Source organism: Oncorhynchus kisutch, linkage group LG11 (genome assembly GCF_002021735.2).
Source record: "Oncorhynchus kisutch isolate 150728-3 linkage group LG11, Okis_V2, whole genome shotgun sequence".
Classification (NCBI taxonomy): domain Eukaryota; kingdom Metazoa; phylum Chordata; class Actinopteri; order Salmoniformes; family Salmonidae; genus Oncorhynchus; species Oncorhynchus kisutch.
In genome coordinates this window covers 25075570-25090477 of record NC_034184.2, presented here as the reverse complement: position 1 = coordinate 25090477, position 14908 = coordinate 25075570, and the positions used below count along the sequence as shown (strand labels likewise).

General features: G+C 43.6%; 2 protein-coding genes across 2 annotated transcripts in view; one reads left to right on the top strand and one right to left on the bottom strand.

Moving 5' to 3' along the window:
* LOC109899838 (semaphorin-4G) overlaps positions 1–14908 on the bottom strand; it is a 52448-nt gene that overhangs the window by 15410 nt on the left and 22130 nt on the right. The window contains exons 3-8 of the mRNA XM_020495421.2: positions 3897–4045; positions 3295–3357; positions 2832–2930; positions 2389–2482; positions 1983–2096; positions 1489–1643 (exon numbers count right to left, since the gene is read on the bottom strand). Coding sequence (XP_020351010.2) covers positions 1489–1643; positions 1983–2096; positions 2389–2482; positions 2832–2930; positions 3295–3357; positions 3897–4045 — 674 coding nt within the window. The remainder of the gene's footprint in view (positions 1–1488; positions 1644–1982; positions 2097–2388; positions 2483–2831; positions 2931–3294; positions 3358–3896; positions 4046–14908) is intronic.
* On the top strand, positions 6443–8486 carry LOC109899837 (tubulin beta chain-like). Its single transcript, XM_020495417.2, has 4 exons — positions 6443–6686; positions 6837–6945; positions 7178–7288; positions 7426–8486. The coding sequence occupies exons 1-4, from the start codon at positions 6630–6632 to the stop codon at positions 8484–8486; spliced, it is 1338 nt and encodes a 445-aa protein (XP_020351006.1). The 5' UTR covers positions 6443–6629.

Here is a 14908-nt window from a genome sequence, read left to right as displayed (position 1 = left end):
GAAGGGAGAGGAGAAGATGAGGGGGAGTGAGAAGAGGACAGGGGAGAAGAGGATGATGGAGGGAGGGAGAGGGGGAAGGGAGAGGAGAAGATGAGGGGGAGTGAGAAGAGGACAGGGGAGAAGAGGAGGATGGAGGGAGGGAGAGGGGGAAGGGAGAGGAGAAGATGAGGGGGAGTGAGAAGAGGACAGGGGAGAAGAGGAGGATGGAGGGAGGGAGAGGGGGAAGGGAGAGGAGAAGATGAGGGGGAGTGAGAAGAGGACAGGGGAGAAGAGGAGGATGGAGGGAGGGAGAGGGGGAAGGGAGAGGAGAAGATGAGGGGGAGTGAGAAGAGGAGGATGGAGGGAAGGAGAGGGGGAAAGGAGAGGAGAAGATGAGGGGGAGTGAGAAGAGGAGGATGGAGGGAAGGAGAGGGGGAAAGGAGAGGAGAAGATGAGGGGGAGTGAGAAGAGGAGGATGGAGGGAGGGAGAGGGGGAAAGGAGAGGAGAAGATGAGGGGGAGTGAGAAGAGGAGGATGGAGGGAGGGAGAGGGGGAAGGGAGAGGAGAAGATGAGGGGGAATGAGAAGAGGAGGATGGAGGGAGGGAGAGGGGGAAAGGAGAGGAGAGATGAGGGGGAGTGAGAAGAGGACAGGGGAGAAGAGGAGGATGGGGGGAGGGAGAGGGGGAAAGGAGAGGAGAAGATGAGGGGGAGTGAGAAGAGGACAGGGGAGAAGAGGACAGGGGAGAAGAGGAGGATGAAAGAGAAAAAAGGGAGCAGGAGGAGAAATAAGGTTAGCACTCAACATATGGACAACCTAAACTAAGTCCAGAGAACATGCCTTTCTTGGGCACAAAGGAGGGTCAAGGGAGGTTATCGTATCTGCAACGTTGTTTACTTTTTCAATCTACAGCTCCCCCGGAGCTAAGACACGAGACAGAGAGCATAGCCATGGGAGTGTGTGTGTGTGTGTGTGTGTTTGCATCTGTGTCTGCTTAGCAACAGCACAGCCCTGTGAAAGCCCATTAGCAACCCTGTTGAGAGGGGTGATACACACTAGACATCAAGTGCACTCTGCATTCGAGAGTGTTATCTGCTGCTGAGAAGCACACACACACACACACACACAGCTCAGAGGGCAAGCCAGAGGCAACGTATACATCAAAACACACTCTCTCTCTTTCTACTAAAGTCGAGGGCAAGCGTTTTTTTAGGAGCACAATGCTCAGAAGTGTTGACCAGGTGGAATCTAAGCTGATCAAATCAGATCATTTGACACCTGTCCTCAACAAATAATATCTCACTTTGACATTTTCTTCAGTGTCTAAAAGTCCTTGCCCTGGTACAGTAAGTCAGTGCCTAATGCCCACAGGGCCACCCTACCCTGCTCTTCCTTCATCTCTTTCTCACTCCTCACCACTCTCTCCTGGCTTCACATGGTGTCTGCTCCTGGCTCTTCTCAACCTCCCTTCCAACCCACACCCTCCTCACCCCCTTACACCTCTCCTCACCTTACAGACTCGTCCAACCCGTGCCACTCTAATGTGGCTGTAGTATGGTGTCTGCTCCTGGCTCTTCTCAGTAAAGAAGTAATAGATTTTATCGTCATCTCCGGTGGTACTGCCCTCACTCTCCCTCACCAGGGCACTGCCCACAAAGTCAGCCTCTGGGGAACAAAGAAACACAGACAGCGTAATGAAACATGCCAACTCTTCACTTAGAAATGAATTAAAACTGTTCAAGCTAATAAAACCTATCCTTTTAAATAACAGGCAGAACAGAAGGTGCTGCTTGTCTTCTTTGAAGACCTGGTGACTTGAGCATGAAAATAAGCATGAAAATAGATCTTTGAGAAGGACCATAATGGCCAAAGAACCTGGAGGGCGGGAGGGATGGGGCTCATAGGTATAGGTCCTTTGAGAGGATTTGATCAAACCCCAGGGTACTCACCATCTAACCAGCATGTGTTCTTTGTAAGGATCTCTTCTAGCCCCAGGGTACTCACCATGTAACCAGCGTGTGGGTGCCTCCTCTGTCCTCACTGTGGGGGAGGGGAAGTTACGTCGGACATCCGGGAAGCCCCGGAACTCATACTGAGACGCTGTGTACATCTGCTGGTCTGGACCAATACAGGAACAGCAATGGTTATTGGTAGGTTTACATTTCAGAACAAGTATGACATTAGCATTGAGCATAAATAAAAATTGTGAAAAATCCCCCCCCCCAAAAAAAAATAAAAATAATAATCATTGTTTTATATATATATATATATATATATATATATATATATATATGTTTTTTTTACATCTACACTTGGCCAAAACATTGGCTCTCATGTTTGGTGACAGAACACATCTCAATAAAGGATTACAGTAGTCATGTATAACAAGGTCTAAGAATGGTTGTCTTACCTACGATGATGCCAGTGTAGCCTGTAGCAGGTCCATATGGACACTTCTCTCGGCCCTCCTCAAACTCAGATGATACTTTAAACCTCCCCTCATCCTACACATGAGAACAGGAGGTTAGGGCAGCTAGTGACACAGTGCTATAAGTGGAAAGCTGGATACCTAGTCAGCTGTACAACTGAATGCCTTCCACTGAAATGTGTGTTCCGCATTTAACCCAACCCCTCTGAATCAGAGAGGTGCGGGGGACTGCCTTAGATCGACATCCACGTATAGCATAATATGTTTCATATTGTGTCAATTACTGTGGAAGGGGGAGAGAATCGACCGACACAATACCTTGAAGGAGTTTTTCTAAATAACTAGAATACCAAATAACCCATTGAGAAATGATTACATTTTTTATGCATGTTCATTCTATGACTTAGTATGCTTAGATTCCTTACTATGTATGCACAGAGAGGTCTGAAGGCGTAAGTCCCACACATGTAGAGATGAGTTGAGTTAAATCTCTGGAGAAACCTGATGTGGTTATAACACTCTGTCTGTTGAGAGAGAGAATATATTAAAAGAGAGAGAATATATTAAAAGAGAGAGAATATATTAAAAGAGAGAGAGAGAGAGAGAGAGAGAGAGAGAGAGAGAGAGAGAGAGAGAGAGAGAGAGAGACATGAGTGAGGGCGAGAGAGGGAGGGAAATAATTGTTGAGATGAGTAGATTTAAACCTCCTTGGGAGAGAGGGAGATAAAGAGAGGGTGAGGAAGAGAGCTGGAGAGAGAGAGGTTGTGATGAAGGCACTCTGCAAAATAATAAACATATCACAGAGAATAAGAAAGAGAGAGAGGGATAGGTTGTGCTCTAAGGAGAAGACGCACACTAGCTGGGATATGAAGAAATAAAGATACCTACCTTATTGTCTTTCCCTTTGCTCAGACACTGCTTTTTTTGCTCCGTCGAGGCTTCCCATTCAATCTGATAGGAGAAAGAGAGAGAGAGAGAAAGAAAGGGAAAAAGGGAGAGAGACAGCGATAGAGGGAGAGAGAGAGAGACAGAGAGAGTTAGACAAAGGATCAGTTCAGGTGAGAGAGAAAGAAGAGAGTGTTGTTCATGACAGTTTGATCTGTTTAATCTGTACAAATATATCACACACTTCTACTACTTGATCTTTGTGGAGCATCTATACTGTGTTAGTGGAACGTTAACAAGGGTTCTTGGCTAACTACGTTTACAACAGTTTTATGGCAGGGTGTCATGTGAAACAGGGCATTGAGTTTCTGTCCTAGTGTGGCTAGATTAAGTGACAGAATATTATCATTTTGTGCCCTTAAGGATAACTAGACCGTGGGCTAATGTTCTTGGAGAGACAGTCACTGCGTCCTAATAATATCTCCCTTTTCCTGAAGTGAACACTCGTTCACTACTTCCCAGTTCCCACAAATCTGAAAAGCATTGGATTGGTGTAGGCATCATGTAGAAATCACACGTATGCACAATCTTGCTCTCTCTCTTACAGTGCGAGCTGTGCTGTCTGAGATGTCTGTGGCGTTGAGAGAGAACGCGGCCCCCCGGGCCCCCACATAGAGAAGACCCTTGTCCTCCTCTAGTAGCAGAGTACTGTAGTTCACTACTGAGGACTGGAAACGTCTACAGCCCAACAGACCTGGGGGGAGATTGAGGACGGGAGGGATGAGAGAGAGAAAGTTAAGAATTAATAATAATTTATTAAAGTACGTGTGTGCCTGTGGGTGCGTGTGCCTGTGGGTGCGTGTGCCTGTGGGTGGGTGTGCCTGTGGGTGCGTGTGCCTGTGCCTGTGGGTGCCTGTGCCTGTGGGTGCGTGTGCCTGTGGGTGCCTGTGCGTGTGCCTGTGCCTGTGGGTGCCTGTGCCCGTGGGTGCGTGTGCCTGTGGGTGGGTGTGCCTGTGGGTGGGTGTGCCTGTGGGTGGGTGTGCCTGTGGGTGGTTGTGTGTGAACCTGACTCAGCAGTATAGCATCTGCTCTAATTAGTTCTCCAGTTGAGAGGCTATGATATACTAATGACCAGACATAGTGATTAGGGTCGGCATCAGGAACATAGAGATATAATAATTAGCAAATCATTCTAAAACATTTGGAAATATTTAACTTTTATCAATTACAAACCCTCCCCTGGACTGAAATAAAAACACTAAACCCTCCCCTGGACTGAAATAAAAACACTAAACCCTCCCCTGGACTGAAATAAAAACACTAAACCCTCCCTGGACTGAAATAAAAACACTAAACCCTCCCCTAGACTGAAATGAAAACACTAAACTCTCCCCTAGACTGAAATAAAAAACACGAAACCCTCCCCTAGACTGAAATAATGTTTAAACCATGTCCCTCCCCAATATTCCTCCATGTAGGCCTACCCCGTTCTGTAAATTAAAAATGGTCCTTAAGGCAGGTTTTGTGCATAGGTTTTAACACCCATATTAGCAGAGCAAAACAAGAACATTTAAAATGAGTTCAGGGCGTGGCGGCTCGCCTGCACATGGTTTGGGTATGATTTTAAATGACTTTTCTGGAGAATAAAGTAATTTTTTTCTCCTAAAACAAAAAATTTTGGAATCATACCACTGCAATCTCCAAGTGAACCCAAGATTAGCTATGTGATCAGTGATAACACATTCTTAGAAAATTGGGATGACTGGCAGTTGAGGGGAAAACAACATTAATAATAATAAATGTGCACAGAATAGAGGATCCAAGGGTACTGTTTTAACAGAACAGGATCTTTTACAACTCTCCGTTGATCAGATGTGGTAGGAAAGGAAGAAGATCAAACACACAGGGATGGATCTCATAAAGATATGTGTTAGGTTGTGTTAACACAGCAGGATTATTTTAAACTTTAGTCATTACATTTGACATTTTAGTCATTCAGCAGACACTCTTATCCAGAGCGACTTACAGTTTGTGCATTCATCTAAAGATTCACAGTAAGTACACTTTTCCACTCCTTCAAGACAGTTGGAAAAGCATTCCAGTTGAAGCTGGTTGAGAGAATGCCATGAGTTTGCAAAGCTGTCATCAAGGCAAAGGGTGGCTACTTTAAAGAATCTAAAATCCCAAATATATTTTGATTTGTTTTAACACTTTTTTGGTTACTACATGATTCCATGTGTTATTTCATAGGTTTGATTATTCTACAATGCTGAAAAAAAGTAAAAATAAAGAAAAACCCTGGAATGAGTGCGTCCAAACCTTTGACTGGTACTGTAAAAAAGTATGTACCTCAAACACCTTGTACCCCTGCACATTGATATAGTACTGGTACTCTCTGTAAATAGCTTTATTCTTGTGTATTTTATTTCTCGTGTCATTTTAATTGTTTAGTTGGGAAGGGCTCGTAAGTAAAGCATTTCACGGTAAGGTTGTTAATTTGCCGCAGGTGACAAATAAAATGTAATTTGATGAGGGATCCATTTAGGATTTGTCATCGTTACCCCTAGCTCCTTGGAACATGCATAAATCTGACTATGAGTGATTCCTGTCAGATCCACATTATGACCTAAAGTGAAGAACATTACAAAATATGACATTTTCCCTCTAATTTATTGAAAGTGCTTCAGCAGTAACCTATGTACCTAGGGCCTGCTTCATACAGCATATGCATACCAAACGGCACCCTATTCCCTTGATAGTGCTCTACTTTTGACCAGGTATTCCTTATATAGTGCACTACTTTTGACCAGGACCCATGTAGATCACCAAATAGGGAAAAGGGTGGCCCCTGCTAAAGCACTCATTTATCCAGCTGTATTTCTCGCAGGACAGGAAGTTAGCGGGCTAACCCATACTGTGTGGCTAATTAGCGTTGGAGGCTTACTCACACTGAGAATCAAACACAGAATTTAGCAGCTGTCGCTAACACTGCGAGGGGTCACAGAGGACTACGAGAACTATGTATACAATGTTCAGTTGAGGGGTAGCTAGCAGTGGTTCTGGTTCGATACTTCTGCAGGTGCTAACTACTAATCCCTCACTAGGCTCTGTGTGAGTACAATGCAGACCAATAGATTTTAAAGTCCGTGCCGTGCTCCAGGATGCAACCCCACTCAGTCCTACCCGCCAAACCCACAGGCGTCCAATAGAAGTGCAAGATAAATTGTCCGGTCAACAGTCCATTCAACACATCCCAAACACTTTACCTTGGTGTGAGACTGGGATCAGGGCTCTCTGACATCTGCAAGAGGATAAATACACATTGCACAAAGGAAAGGATGCGAGAAATCGTTTACATTCAAGCTGGCCAGTGTGGCAACCAGATCGGCGCAAAGGTGATGTATAATATAAAGAGATAAAAATTCAGTACTCAGTCCCCCCCCCCTCTCGCTCTCTATTACTGTCTTGTTCTCCTTCTTTCTATCATCAATATCATTGACTTTTTCAGAGGTGTTTGGTTAGATTTGACTGTGCTCTCTGTCTAGTTCTGGGAGGTGATTAGTGAGGAGCATGGAATCAACTGCACTGGGGACTATGTGGGCGACTCAGACCTTCAGCTGGACAAGATCAGTGTCTACTTCAACGAATCCTCATGTGAGTCTCTCTCTGTGTCTTTAATACAGGAGTCAACATTCTATGTCAATCTCTGTAAACATCCCTTGTGTATTTACATTAGTGTATTAATAAAATGTTTTAGTGCAGTAACAGTGATCAAAGTAATTCTCATTGCGTACTCAAATGTATTAGGGAACTACATGCAGCAATGTGCGCATTTATCCAGTCCATTCCCTTAATCATGTGTCTCTGTGTGATTGTCTCGCCCCAGTCTCAAAGTATGTCCCCAGAGCCATCCTAGTGGACCTGGAGCCAGGAACAATGGATAGTGTGCGCTGCGGACACATAGGACACCTCTTTAAACCGGACAATTTCATCTTCGGTCAGTGGGGGTCTCTGCTTTGTGATGATGTCACCAAACCAATTTTGCTCACTGTGTACATTAATAGCTGCCTAAATCATCCATAAACCAGCTTGTTATCCTTATAACAAACTACCTTATCTCCCCCCATGCTCTAGGTCAGAGTGGAGCTGGTAACAACTGGGCTAAGGGCCACTACACAGAGGGAGCAGAGCTAGTGGAAGCAGTGATGGACGTGGTGAGGAAGGAGGCAGATAACTGTGACTGTCTCCAGGGCTTCCAGCTTACCCACTCCCTGGGTGGGGGCACAGGCTCTGGTATGGGGACCCTACTCATCAACAAGATCCAGGAGGAGTACCCCGACCGTATGATGGCCAGCTTCAGCGTGGTCCCCTCCCCTAAGGTATCGGACACGGTGGTGGAGCCCTACAACGCCACCCTCTCTGTTCACCAGCTTCTAGAGAACACAGACGAAACTTTCTGCATCGACAATGAGGCGATCTACGACATCTGCTTCCGCAAGCTCAAGCTCCCCACACCCACCTACGGAGACCTCAACCACTTGGTGTCGGTCACCATGAGCGGGGTGACCACATGCCTTCGCTTCCCAGGCCAGCTCAACGCCGACCTCCGCAAGCTGGCCGTCAACATGGTACCCTTCCCCCGCCTGCACTTCTTCATACTGGGCTTCGCCCCGCTCACTAACAGGGGGGGCCTGCAGTACCGTGCCCTCACCGTGCCTGAACTCACCCAGCAGGCGTTCGACGCCAAGAACATGATGGCAGCCTGCGACCCGCGTAACGGGCGCTACCTCACTGCGGCGATGGTGTTCCGGGGTCACATGTCTATGAGGGAGGTGGACGAGCAGATGCTGGCCATTCAGAACAAGAACAGCAGCTACTTTGTGGACTGGATCCCCAACAACATTAAGACAGCGGTCTGTAATATCCCACCCCCTGGACTCAAGCTGTCCGCCACCTTCATAGGTAACAATACAGCCATCCAGGAGCTGTTCAAGCGCCTCTCTGAGCAGTTCACCGCTATGTTCCGTCGCAAGGCCTTCCTGCACTGGTACACGGGAGAGGGAATGGACGAGATGGAGTTCACCGAGGCCGAGAGCAACATGAATGACCTGGTGTCTGAGTACCAGCAGTACCAGGACGCCACCACTGAGGAGGAGGTGTTTGATGATGAAGAGGAAGAAAAAGGAATAGCCTGAGATCCAGAACAAAAATGTAACTTTCTTAAACCATCAAATAATGGGACGTACCAACACCAACAAAATCGTATTGATGTTGCAAATGCATCCAATGACATTTTCACATGACATTTTTCATGATTTTTTGTTGTTGCTTTGTCTGAGTGTCTATAGCAGTTAGCACAAGCAGGGTCCCAAAATGCCTTGCCGTCTCAGAAATGGATAGTGACTTCAAGTAGCACTTATTATGTATATAACCCATATTGAAGCCACTTTGTAATGAACTTCTTCTCCTGAATGCATTATGTGTTACGCAATATTTATATTATTCAAGTTAAGATTTTTTTACTGCACAATGTTTGGAATTCTATTTCTATGGTTGGTGGGAGTCAAAGTTCACCTTTATAATAAACGATTACATGCATCTATCATCGCATTTGCAGAGGAACAATAAAATAACATTCCTAATGTCATAAGGAGGTCTAGGCTACAGGTATGCACTATGCGATTTTAGGCATATGTGAAGCAGCTCGCTTGCCAGCCATGGTCCCAGCAATTAGAAAAAATATTTTTGAATTTTGCGCGCTGACTTTTCAGCGGAATGATGTCGAGGGGTTCCGCCTGCCCTAGAAAGGTTAATACAATTGGTTGGCCTAGGCTACAGCATACAAAGCAGAAAGAAGACAATTTCCAAATAATCAGCTGGACAAAAATTGTTGTCTGTCTGAGCGACCTGCTCCGCCCGCAGCATGAAACATGCGGCCACGCCGCAATGATCTCTGTCGGGACCCGCAGGCTCTCTAGCCTACATTCGGTAGTAGTAGTCCTAGTCACTGCAGCCTAATATGTTAATTTAACTCACGACTTAAAAGTTCATCGAACTCACAAATTTAAAAAGACCATTCTGAATAGAGGCACATTCGGGGCTCAGCCCCAGGGGTAAATTATTTTAGGAGGTCTAGAATTTTTTTTCCCTTTTCTAAACACATTACATGGAGACATGTAGAATATTTTTTAATACCACAAAAATTAACAAAATGACACAGACAAACTTAGATAATTATAAACAATCTTGTCTTGAGTGTAACCAATAGCCTAGGCCTACGGAAAGAGGGGAGACAAACAGATTGTACCATATGACATCCATCTAGCCTGGTGGAGAAAATGATAGTCCTAAAAAAAACAAATAAACTTTCCAGAGGCACAGAGTCAATGATAAAGAGTGTGAAGGCTGGGCTTAGTCTCGGAAACCCGACCAACAGGTAACCGCAGTGCCCAGGGTCATGATCCCACCCAGACTGTCTTGGTAAATTCTCAAAGGGAAAAACAAAATGTTCCTGGGGGGGGGGGGGGAGGGGTCCTTTTCAGACAGACAACTATCCCAACAAATGGCCTGTAGGCAGACATGCCAGAACAGTCAAATTCAAAACGAAAGTGGTTTTCAGATGTATATTTTTAGGCCACCCGTGGAGTAAATGTCATTCCGGTTCATCTGCTCTGTTGTATTGTCATCACATGTTAAGGTTGAACACTGAGTTCCTCAAAAGCCTGTGCAAAACAAACTAAGTTGGAATAGTTACTACTTTATTACAATATGTAATCAGTAATGTTAGTATTATTAATATTATATTGGAATATGTAATATGTGTACATATTTAAGGAAAGTTTTAATTTGCAGTGTACAAACTTAAACATGACGAACAGAAATTCATTTACTCTAACGGGTGGCCAAAAATACATATATGAAAGCCACACCTCCAATCTTCTGATAGGCTGCCACCTCTACAAGATATTATTAAAAAGGTAAAAATAATACCTTTACAAGAGGGATTCATCAAAGACCGTTTTCAGAGGGGTTCCTCAAGGAACCTTTTTGAACTGGAAAGGTTCCCCCAGTGTGGTAATTCTTTCAGGATCAGTTTAGCCTTTTGTTCACAACTAATAACATCACATGGACAGGGGAAATCTGATGCTAGATCAACATTCCTATCCTGATTCATGGAAATGTCTGAAATGTCTGATTTCTTCACCCCGTGAAGGTACTAGCAGCTGGTATATTTTGTTTAAGTTGTATTAAGAAGATTATCATCTGCAACTGTGTTTGAGCACTCACACACTTAATTATCAACAATAACTGTACACTCATAGAACAATGGTTCTGGGCTGTCCCATAAAATAACCCTTATTTGTACCTGGTATAATCCTTTTGGTTTTCATGTACAGTTGCTTGGAAAGGTATTCACCCTCCTTTGCATTTTTCCTATTTTGTTGCCTTACAACCTGGAATTAAAATAGATTTTTGGGGGGTTGGTATCATTTGAGGTACACAACATGCTTACCACTTTGAAGATGCAAAATATTTTTTATTTTGAAACAAACAAGAAATTATACAAAACAACTGAAAACTTGAGCGTGTATGACTATTCACCCCCCACCCCCCAAAGTCAATACTTTGTAGAGCCACCCCTTGCAGAAATTATAGCTGAACATCTCTTAGGGTATGTCTCTATAAGTTTGGCACATCAAGCCACTGGGATTTGTGTCCATTCTTCAAGGCAAAACTGCTCCATCTCCTTCAAGTTGGATGGGTTCCGCTGGTGTACAGCAATCTTTGAAACATACCACAGATTCTCAATTGGATTGAGGTCTGGGCTTTGACGAGGCCATTCCAAGATATTTAAATGTTTCTCCTTAAACCACTCAAGTGTTGCTTTAGCAGTATGCTTAGGGTCAATGTCCTGATGGAAGGTGAACCTCTGTCCCAGTCTCAAATCTCTGGAAGACTGAAACAGGTTTCCCTCAAGAATTTCCCTGTACTTAGCGCCATCCATCATTCCTTCAATTCTGACCAGTTTCACCATCCCTGCCGATGAAATACATCCCCACAGTATGATGCAGCCACCACCATGCTTCACTGTAGGGATGGTATTCCGTACGTGTTTGCTTATTTTTTTCTGGTCACTCTTCCATAAAGCCCAGCTCTGTGGAGTGTATGTCTTAATGCGGTCCTATGGACAGATAACCCTGAAGGAGCTCCACAGCGGAGATTGAATTATCTTTGGTCTCTTTGTTGCCTCTCTGATTAATGCCCTCCTTGCCTGGTCCGTGAGGTTTGGTAGGCAGCCCTCTCTTGGCAGGTTTGTTCTTTCCATTTTTTAATAATGGATTTAATGGTGCTCCGTGGGATGTTCAAAGTTTCTGATATGTTTTTTTATAACCCAACCCTGATCTGTACTTCTCCACAACTTTGTCCCTGGCCTGTTTGGAGAGGTCCTTGGTCTTCATGATGCCGCTTGCTTGGTGGTGCCCCTTGCTTAGCGGTGTTGGAGACCGGTGACTGTCAGAACAGGTGTATATATAGAGGTCATGTGACAGATCATGTGACACTTAAATAAAGCCCACCTGTGTGCAATCTAACTAATTATGTGACTTCTAAAAGGTAATTGGTTGCACCAGATCTTATTTAGGTAAATACATATGCACGCACCACTTTTCCATATTTAATTGTTTAGAATCTTTTGAAACAATACTTTTTAAAATTTCACTTCACCAATTTGGACTATTTTGTGTATGTCCATTACATAAATCCAAATAAAAATCTATTTAAATTACAGGTTGTAAATAGGAAAAACACCAAGGGGGGTGAAAACTTTTGCAAGGCACTGTAGAACCATATGTGGAAAAGGAACCAAAAAGGATTTTCCTTTTAGGTTCTTAATAATCTCATTTTTTTTTACATTTTTTTTTTTTTTTACAAAGAGTGTACTGTGTAGCTACTTATCTAGCGACTTATCAATAACAAGTGCCTCTCTATGGGCCGATTTCCCTGGACTAAGAAATACTTCCAAGGTACAATCTCTACTGTTTGTTAGTTTAGAAATAGGCTAAGTCTGTGTACGGAAAACCACCCTTATATGCAGTAGAGGCTGTTGAGGGGAGGACAGCTCATACTAATGGTTGGAACAGAGCGAATGGAATGGCATCAAACACATGGAAATTACATTTACTCTACATTTACTCCACTCCAGCCATTATTACCTGCCTTTGCTCCCCAATTACGGTGCCACCAACCTCCTGTGCTTATACGTTTTATATGTATTACACTACGTTGCTGGAAAACCTTGGTAGAGCATGTGCGAAGTTAGGTCTTTTGATGCCCATGTGAACTTACTTTATTTTTCGGCTTCAGCCCAGCCTAACTGGAAAGTTTGTGTTTCATTTCTTATACTAGGTTAGAAATCCTATCTTTCTTCAGGTTTTTTTACTTCCCAGTGACTAACATTGAGATTCATCAGACACAAAGGAAAGGTTCCATATTACATTACTTCTGGATGACAGTATTACGAGCCTATTGTATTCTCTCCCCTGGAATCATGTGAGATCTTCTGTAAGCACAATTGTGAAAGACAATGCCATTCTCTTTCTCACACTCACACACACACACACACACACACACACACACACACACACACACACACACACACACACACACACACACACAGCCTGTCATTAAGAGAGGGGACAATGTGTGTTGCAGAGACAATGCCTGAGTTTAGGGGCGGACTGATTTGGAGGCCCCAGGCAGAGACCAGTCAGGGTAATCCTAGCATTTTGCTTCACTAAGGCAGAAGAGAGTATGAAGGAAAAGAATAATACAGTTAAACTCTTGGTAAATAGTATGGTCTATAGCATATCATGAGGTATTCTTTTATAAATATATACAGTTGAAGTCGGAGGTTTACAGGCTGGAGTCATTAAAACTTGTTTTTCAACCACTCCACAAATTTCTTGTTAACAAACTATAGTTTTGGCAAGTTGGTCTACTTTGTGAAGGACATAAGTAATTTTTCCAACAATTGTTTACAGAGACTATTTCACTTATAATACACTGTATCACAATTCCAGTGGGTCAGACGTTTACATACACTAAGTTGACTGTGTCTTTAAACAGCTTTAAAAATTCCAGAAAATGATGTCATGGCTTTAGAAGCTTCTGATAGACATATTGACATAATTTGAGTCAATTGGAGGTGTACCTGTGGATGTATTTCAAGACCTACCTTCAAACTCAGTGCCTCTTTGCTTGACATCATGGGAAAATCAAACGAAATCAGCCAATACCCCACCCAAAAAATGAGTTGACCTCCACAAGTCTGGTTCATCCTTGGGAGCAAATTCCAAACGCCTGAAGGTACCACGTTCATCTGTACAAACAATAGTATGCAAGTGTAAACAATACGGGACCACGCAGCCGTCATACCGCTCAGGTAGGAGACGCGTTCTGTCTCCTAGAGATGAACGTACTTGTGAAAAGTGCAAATCAATCCCAGAACAACAGCAAAGGACCTTGTGAAGATGCTGGAGGAAACAGGTACAAAAGTATCTTTATCCACAGTAAAACGAATCCTATATCAACATAACCTGAAAGGCCGCTCAGCAAGGAAGAAGCCACTGCTCCAAAACAGCCGTAAAAAAGCCCGACCACGGTTTGCAACTGCACATGGGGACAATGATCCCACTTTTTTGGAGAAATGTCCTCTGGTCTGATGAAACAAAAATAGAACTGTTTGGCCATAATGACCATTGTTATGTAAGTAGGAAAAGGGGGAGGCTTGCAAGCCGAAGAACTCCATCCCAACCGTGAAGCATGGGGTTGGCAGCATCATGTTGTGGGGGTGCTTTGCTGCAGGAGGGACTGGTGCACTTCACAAAATAGATGGCTTCATGAGGTAGGAAAATTATGTGGATATATTGAAGCAATATCTCAAGACATCAGTTAAAGCTTGGTCGCAAATGTGTCTTCCAAATGGACAACAACCCCAAGCATACTTCCAAAGTTGTGGCAAAATGGCCTAAGGACAACAAATTCAAGGTATTGGAGTGGTCATCACAAAGCCCTGACTTCAATCCCATAGAAAATGTGTGGGCAGAACTGAAAAAGTGTGTGCAAGCAAGGAGGCCTACAAACCTGACTCAGTTACACCAGCTCTGTCAGGAGGAATGGGCCAAAATTCCCCCAAATTATTTTGGGAAGCTTGTGGAAGGCTACTCGAAACATTTGACCCAAGTTAAACAATTTAAAGGCAATGCTACCAAATACTAATTGAGTGTACAGTATGTAAACTTCTGACTCACTGGGAATGCGATGAAAGAAATAAAAGCTGAAATAAATCATTCTCTCTACTATTATTCGGACATTTCACATTCTTAAAATAAAGTGGTGATCCTAACTGACCTAAGACAGGGAATTTTTACTAGGATTAAATGTCAGAAATTGTGAAACACTGAGTTTAAATGTATTTGGCTAAGGTGTATGTACATTTCCGACTTAATGTTACTTGTTTCAGGTCAACGTCAAACAAATTTTTACATATGTAGATATATTTAAATTACAAAATGAAACAGATCATAACCAACAAACACCAAAACAAATAAAAAAACAT